General features: G+C 45.6%; 1 protein-coding gene across 1 annotated transcript, besides 27 other annotated features; it reads left to right on the top strand.

The window, feature by feature from the left end:
- Nucleotides 1-7,646: a sequence feature (heterozygous, non-Esmeraldo-like haplotype).
- Nucleotides 6-29: a microsatellite.
- Nucleotides 40-107: a sequence feature (T-rich).
- Nucleotides 198-253: a microsatellite.
- Nucleotides 285-310: a microsatellite.
- Nucleotides 374-402: a microsatellite.
- Nucleotides 461-480: a microsatellite.
- Nucleotides 554-596: a microsatellite.
- Nucleotides 676-702: a microsatellite.
- Nucleotides 718-773: a sequence feature (A-rich).
- Nucleotides 976-1,038: a sequence feature (CT-rich).
- Nucleotides 1,153-1,230: a sequence feature (A-rich).
- Nucleotides 1,479-1,505: a microsatellite.
- Nucleotides 1,522-1,559: a microsatellite.
- Nucleotides 1,613-1,639: a microsatellite.
- Nucleotides 1,794-1,844: a microsatellite.
- Nucleotides 1,976-1,998: a microsatellite.
- Nucleotides 2,010-2,029: a microsatellite.
- Nucleotides 4,424-4,453: a microsatellite.
- Nucleotides 4,629-5,951, top strand: Tc00.1047053503567.9 (hypothetical protein, conserved; the record flags this gene model as incomplete). The annotated part of the gene is made up of 1 exon (XM_800168.1): nucleotides 4,629-5,951. The coding sequence occupies one exon, from the start codon at nucleotides 4,629-4,631 to the stop codon at nucleotides 5,949-5,951; it is 1,323 nt and encodes a 440-aa protein (XP_805261.1).
- Nucleotides 6,021-6,071: a sequence feature (T-rich).
- Nucleotides 6,655-6,723: a sequence feature (GA-rich).
- Nucleotides 6,742-6,763: a microsatellite.
- Nucleotides 6,883-6,938: a microsatellite.
- Nucleotides 7,061-7,081: a microsatellite.
- Nucleotides 7,195-7,270: a sequence feature (A-rich).
- Nucleotides 7,375-7,424: a repeat region.
- Nucleotides 7,552-7,574: a microsatellite.

Genomic DNA, 7,646 nt, shown 5'->3' with positions numbered 1-7,646 from the left:
CTCGTTCTCTCTCTTTCTCTCTCTCTCTCAATCCCCGTGTTCTTTTTCTTTTTTTTTTCCTTTTTTTTGTCTTTTCCCTTCTCCTATTTTTTTTTTTTTTTTTGTTTCCCCTCCTTTTCCCGCTACAAGCAAGTGGCATCTGGTTTTCACCCAAGTTGTTTCTTTTTCTTTTTTCCTTTTCCACCAAATGCCGTATCATACATATATAAATATGCACAAATATATATATATTTATATTTAATTATATATATATTTGTGTGCGTTTTTGTTCCGATATGCATGTTTTATTATTATTATTATTATCTTTATTTGCTTATGCGTAGGCTGTTGATTGACTGTAATGGTGGCTGTCCATTGGAAGGGAAGGGAAAGAAACAATAATAATAATAATAATAATAATAAAGGGAGCTCAAGGAAAAAGTCGGAGGGGAAAAAAGAAAAAGAAGAAGTGAAAAAAATATTTTTTTTTTTTTTTTTTTTGAGGACACGCATAAGGGGCAACAACAGCAATTAAATTTTACTGGAATAAACTTTATGAGAGTTTTTTTTACGGTTTTTTTTTTTTTTTTTTTTTTTGTTTTCCTTCTTCTTTTTTTGCCTTTTGCCCTTCTGTCTTTTGTTTTTGGTTTTGTTGTGGTGTCAATTTGTATATTTGTAATGTAACTACGGAGGTATATAATAATAATAACAATAATAATAATATTTCCCTTTCCATTGAAAAAAAAAAACAAAAAAAAAAAAAAAAACGAACAAACAAACGAAAAAAGGAAAAACAGGAAAGAAGAAGGATGTGCCCGTGCCGGTGACGAGAATAGGAGGGCGGGGGTGACGATAGGAGTGAACAATTTCTTTTTCTTTCTCTCTTTCTATATGAGTGTGTGGAAGAGTAATGGAGGCCCCGTTGACGAGTTTTCGAGCGGACCGGTGTTGTTCGAGAGGGAAAAAAAAAAGGGAAGGAAGCATGCGTGCACCACACCTTCTCCCTTTCTTTCTTTTTTCCTTCTCTTCTATTTTATTTTATTTCTTGGTTTGTTCCCTGCGCGTCGAGGCAGGGCGAGGCGGAGGACGCGTGGCTGGCGTGTCTGAGCGCTGAAGGGCGTACGTGACGGGGGGAAGGAGGAATAAAACAGGAGCCGCAGTGCCTCACGGAGGAAAAAAAAAAAAAGGAATGAGAAAAAAGGAATGAAAGAACAAAAACGCACGAAATAAAAAAAAAGGCAATAAAAATAACACTTTTTTTTTTCTTTTCTTTTCTTATTCCCCGCACGAATGAAGAAAAACAACAACAACAACAACGGAGCAATGGAAACTGAATGGAGTCATCGATGGACTAAATTGTTTGGGGACATTCTTCTGAATGTTTCATATTTGACACATTCTGATGCGTCCAGGAGTTGTTTTTCTTTTATTGTTTTTGAGGTGCCTTCTTTTTTTTTTTTGTGTTTTCTGCACTCACAAGAAGTGCAAGTGAAGCCCTTTATACATATACATATATATATATATATTTCTGTTGTGGTTCTGTTCTTTCTTTTTTTTTTCTTTTAGTTTTTTTTTTTTTTCGATAATTTTTGTTCTTGTTTTTGTTGTGTCTTTCCCCCCCACTCCCCCCTCCTTCTTTTTTTTTTTTTTTTTTTTTTTTGCAGGAATTTATTTATTTCTTTCTCTTTTTTTCTCTCCGTTCCTCTCAGCGAAGAGCAGGGAGACATGACCCACACACGTGCTTCGTTGTTTTTGTTGTTGTAGCCAGTGGAGTGCGATTGCCTTTTTTTTGTTCCCACGTGATTCCACTCTGCTTACTTTTATTTTTTATTTTTATTTTTACTTTTACTTTTACTTTTTTTTTTTTAAATTTTGTTTTTGTGCATTTTTGTTGGTTTGCTTCTGTGGAGAATTGCCAGCATGAGAAATAAAAAAAAACAGAAAAGCAACAAAAAATGAGAGGGGAAATGTGCACGCACTTTGGTACTCGACGCGCTTATTATTATTATTATTATTATTTTCTTTTTAAATTTTTTTTTTTTTTTTTTTTGGCTGGTTTTTGCATCCTTCCACCGTTTTTTTTTTTTTTGCTGTTCTTCGCCCTTTTCTCTGGGAAGCATGGGAGGGAGAGGGCATGGTGGCCTGACGCCTTGTGTCGGGTACACATGCCCAGCCGCAATCCTCACTTCTTTTCTTAGAGGCAGCAAGAAAGTGTGGTTTGTCGTAATGCGTGTGTCTTGGAAGGGAAGTGCGTTTGTAGGCCTTTTTACGGATTGGACGGCGTCCACGAGACACACACGCCCACGACCACATTCTGAGACGGAGTGGTCCAGCGGCACTTTGTCTTTGCCCAGCGAATTACCCGCCATTGAGTCACCACGTGGGCGGCGTTCTCACCATTAGCGGGCGGTGAACTAGCCGCAAGGCGGTCCCAGGACAACGGGATGAATTGCACCTCGTTGCGGCACTCTGTGGCTGCCATCACCGTGCCGAGGAGCCCTGAGTCCATTCGAGCCTCTCTGAAGAGGAAGAAGCACAATGCTGTTTGGAGCAAGTGGGCGGCACCTGAAGGAAGGCAGTTGACGCTGCACTGGCCCATATGAGTGTGCTTGGTCTCAGTTGGAGGCTAAAAAATATTGGCGTGCAGCTCAGATGTCCACGCGCGGTTCCATGCGGTGCGTATTGGATTGGCGCCGTTGCAAGGGTTGCTCATGACAATCAATGGGACGACAACTTGGCGACCATCAGCACTCCGCAAGGCCCGCCAAAAGTCTCCACTTCTGCCACGGGAAGTTGGAATGCGTCCCATACGGCAGAGACAATCGAAAGATCATGCAAATTCATGACGTGCCAGAGGGGGATTAGAGCTGTTACTCGGCACACAGGGGCCCAAGTGGGGAATCCGTGAGAGGCGGGGATTTGTACGGAGGATCGCAGTCGCACCATTTGACGGCGTATTGGAATGCATAATGGATGCAACGCCTGGCCACAGCTCCTGGATGCGTCTTGGGCCACCTTTGCGACGTCGGCTGCGCCAGGCCCCGGCATGCAGACAGTTGTGAGAACGGTGCGTCCTGGGCGTGCGCCATTCGCGAGGAAGAGATGCTTACGGAATCTTTTCAGTTGTCAGGGCGACTGCGCACACTCAGTCAAATGGATCCTCAGGATAACGAATAACGATGCTGAAGCGCGGGTCGAGGACATTCAGGGTGCTGTCTAAATGCCCAGAAATGGGACCGCCCATTTTCCAGGCGGTTCAGAGAGCAGAGAAATAGCATGCCGCGCCCCCGCCCAATGAAGCACGATGCCGCAAACGTGATTGGATTGGAAAACACAACACGGCGTGCCGAGTGAAGCTGCAAAAGGAGGCCTATACACAAAAAGGACTTTTGGCCCCGGAAGCAATGACTTCTGGCCCGGCACGGGCGGGACATCGTCATCAATGTCCGGGTGTGGCCGCGCGGCATGGGTTCCTCTCAGCGCTGCGCTCGTGGGCATGCCGTGGGCCACCTCCACAAGACGTCGTGCGGTTGACACCTTTGGTGGAAACGAGTTGGCGCACCGGGCAACTGTGCTGTGGGCACAATTGGCGCCGGGGGAGAACGGCACACGACCATATTTTCTGAGAGCCAGAGCACCGTTCGGCGCACCCATAGTCGCCGGGTTGCGTTGCGGAAGGAGGAGGGGGATTGCTTGCCCCGGCGAGGAGTGGACGTGTGCACCTTTATTACTCCCTGAAGTGGATCCGACGGCGGATGAATCCAACGGCACGCGACTGTGCGTTGACGATTCGTGGAGGGACACCGTGTTACGATCCGTCATTTAGACGAGCGATGGGAAAGAACTGAATTTGCGGAACTCCGCACAGCATGCGCTGCTTGTGGAAAGGGCGGGTAGTATTTGTAGAGCCTTGGAAGGGCCTGTCGCGGGGTGGGCCGGCGGTGTTGGGCAAGCCCTCAGTGTGGGGATGGCGGTTCATCGCGTGGCCAAAGGCAAAGAACGCCCATGAGGGCGCAGAGGTCATGGTTGCTCTGCCATTTCACATTTCACAGTATCTTAGCGCATTGTGAAACGAAGCCGCCGCTTTACTGGAATTGTATGCGTCTTTTTACAGGCGGCTCTCTTGGCGGATATGCACGGGCGAGTTTCCACTGTCGAGTGTGATTTATGGATCTTTTGGAATTGACTCGCCCCCACACGGGCCACGAGTGTTGTCCGGAAGTTCCCCGCACCGCCGCGAGGGTCTTGGCGGAAGACCCCGAGATAGCAAGACCGCAGTCTGTGGCGCCGCGCGTGGTAAGGAGACTTCTGTTTGGATTAGCGGTATCCGAACCAGCGGGCTGCGGAGGAGTGTGGTTCAGCGGGGCACTTTCCAAGTGGTGTGAATCTATTGGCTTATCGTTCAGCTACGCGACGAAGAGCGTGGGGTTATTTTTTTTTTTTAATTATTATTATTATTATGATCATTGTTATTTTAAAATTTTCCATCATTTGCGTGATAGCGAGAAAGGTAGCAACAATTTTGCAAACTACCCACTTTAAGGTTTTCTTTGTTATTCATTGCAAGCCGAAACAAAAAGAAATAATTATTGCGCCCATTACACCCATATTAAGTGGCATTGAGGAAAAAAGGCTATAGAGCATTAAAGATGCAACTTCTGGCTCCTTTAATTGAAGCCAAAGAGGGTTACACGTACGACGCGGACGGCACGCTTTGCATGGTGGTCGTTGACCCTGCCACCCGGAAGCTTTTGATCCCCTGCAATTTCATCTACGCCACCCGGGCCCAGCATCGCGCGACAATTCCAAGTCTTTGCCAACTGTTTCTTCATGGCCGGTGTCGCCAAGGCACGCAGTGCCACCAGGTTCATGCAAGCCTGGATGCGGTTGTGGCACTGCGAAGTCGAGTGGGAAAACTTCCGTGCTGCTGTGTATTTCATGGTGATGAAGACATTGCTGACGTGCTGAATGAGCGTTCTTGGCTTTCGAAGGTGGTGCTTTACGTTCCTGAGGTCAGTTTTGAAGGTGGCTACGTCCCGCTGAGCCGTGTTGGCTATACCGTCCCCATTTCTAAAATACTGAATGAAGTGAGTCACGAAATTGCTCATTCTCTGGAGTCTTACACAGAGGCAATAAGGGAAGGCCGTGTACCCCACGAAGAGTCTCCAGTCGTTGTTCTCGAAGCGGGGGACATACCTATCTGTCGCCTTCACATCAGGGAACGCTGTCGCTTTGCGGAGGAATGCAGTTTTCTGCATCTGTGCAAGGATGTTGCGGGAGGTGATCCAGAACTTCCCCTTGGCCGCCGATCACGCCTGAAAGCCACACCGAGTGAACCTGATTGCGTCGTTTCCGAGTCGCATGATTCAAATATGCCGCATAAAGCTTCCTTGTCACCTGCCGCAGGGATTTCTGCGGGGACCAACGCGTGTCCGATATCTGTGCGGGGATTTCCTTTGGTTCAGCGAGGTGGCGCAAGTGTATATCGTTCATCGACAAACAAATTGTGCGTCAACGGGGAGAACAGTCTGTGGGTGAGACATATGCATGGTTCAGGTTCCATTGACCAGGAGCTGGATTCATCAACCGTGGAAGTTTCTACTGTGCCAACTCCGGTACCGAAATTACGTTCTTTGGGCTGCAGTGATATCCGCCCGTTGAAACGGAGGTCAGTTGTCCGGAAGAAGTTGTCTTCACGTGTTATTGTTTCGTGTGAGAGCCTGCTGCACTGCGAGGGAGATCCAGAGGCTGCAGAAGAAGGAACGCCCGAGCTCCGAAATGGAGGCTTCACGGAGGGTTGCCGCAAGGCATTTTCTGTTCGTGGGGCGATGTCCAATTCGATGGCCGCATCCAGCCGAGACGAGGGCACCAGCACCTCATCGATGAGTTTGTCGACAAGTCACCGCTGCTGTGCTGGAGGCAAATGGCGGCACGATCCCTACAACCTTTCACGGTCCCAGATGGGGTGCTGAAAGGGGGAGTGAAGTTAAACCACCTGCTTCCTCTTCTATTTGCGTGGCTTTCTGCTTTTTTTTAGGAAATTTTTTTTTTCTTTCTTTTACTTTTTCTATGTTTCTTTCTGTTTCTTTTTTCTCTGATTGGCTTCCGCGAGGACATATTTTTTTTTTTTCTTTTTTAAATTCTCAGCTTCTGTTTTTGGAGAAGGAGGGGGAGGAGTTTTTGGGCCAGACGTCTTTTTTGTTGTTTGTCTGTCTGTTTTTTGTCCTTTTTGCCCTTTTTTTTGTTGTTTGTGTGCCTCCCCCGCTTTAATTGGGGGAGGGGTGAAGCGGGGAAAAAAAAAAAGCGTCGCGAAGGGTTCCGTCTGTACGCAAGAGGGCTTTTCTGAAGGGGGGAAGAAGGCGTCGAAATGAACGGAAGAAATTATGAGAGGAACGCAAAGAGAGCGAAAAGGGAGGAGAAGCGACGGTTGCCGTGGCACGTGTCATGTCCCCTCCTTCTTTTTCCTTTTTTTTTTTTTGGTTGGTTGGTTGTTTGAGTTCCCTGTTTGTTTGTGTGTGTGCGTTTACATACATGCCTACATATATATATGTGTTTTACTGCATCCGACTTAACCATGCGGGCAAACAAATGAAAGGGACTCCAATGACTCGAATCCATTTTATTTCCATCCGCCCCTTTTTTACTCGCCGCAGGCAACGGTCGAGAGAGATAGAGAGAAGAACAAAACGGAAAAGCAAAAAGAGGACAAAAAATAAAAAGTAGAAGAAGAAAAAGACAGGAGAAAGGCAAACGGTTGATTCGTTTTTTTTTTTTTTTTTTTTTTGCTGCTTTCAATTGCTTCACTGTATAAATGCATGTATATATGTAGACATGTACGTAGATGTACCATTCTATTTTTTTTTTTTTTTAAGTTATTCCTTTAGGAGAGAAGTTATCTTTGTGTTTTTTCTTTTTTCATTCTTTTTTTTTCTTTTTTTTTTTTTTTTTTTCGTTCTTTTATTCATATTTGAGGGGTTCCCTCGTTTGTGGTGGAGCCGTCAACACACACACACACAAAAAAAAAAAAAAGGAGGCGGAGAGAGAGAGAGAGAGAGGGGAGGAGGCACGTGCATATAAAATTTCTCTCTCTCTCTCTCTCTCTGTGTGTCTCCTTGCGAAGAGGAAAAGAAACAGCAGGGGAGTGTTAGAGGGGAAAGGGGGGAAAAAGGGAGAAATGTGTGGCTCCGTTGCGGCAGAAGTTTATGCGCCAACATGAAATAAATAAAAGGAAGAAACAAAACAAAACAAAAAAAAAATAAAAATAAAATAAAAAATAAAATAAAAAATAAAAGGGTTTTGCAGGGGCGTTGCAATTTCCTTCCCTGCTGGAGAGACATTGTGCCGCTCCACCCACAGAGAGTCATTCACCCCCTTTTTACCGACACCTATAATTTGCTTTTTTTTTTTTTTTTTTCCTGTTTCTCTCTGTTTCTCTCTCTCTCTCTGTGTGTGTGTGTGTGTGTTACATATACACACTTGCATGCCTGCAATATTTACATGTATATATTTATGCTTGTTTTTTTGTTTTGTTGGAGAAATGGGGAGTGGTGGGGGTGGGGGGAGCACTACACTCTCCTCCCCCTCCTCCTCCTCCTTTTTCTTCTTTCATTGGCTTTCATGGCTTTCACGTGTATGTTTTTTTTTTTTTTTTTTATGTTGTTTTTCTG

The sequence above is a fragment of the Trypanosoma cruzi genome, genomic scaffold, assembly GCF_000209065.1.
Source record: "Trypanosoma cruzi strain CL Brener 1047053517171 genomic scaffold, whole genome shotgun sequence".
Classification (NCBI taxonomy): Eukaryota; Euglenozoa; class Kinetoplastea; order Trypanosomatida; family Trypanosomatidae; genus Trypanosoma; species Trypanosoma cruzi.
The sequence above is the reverse complement of the archived record's forward strand: the minus strand, read 5'-3'. Positions and strand labels throughout refer to the sequence as shown.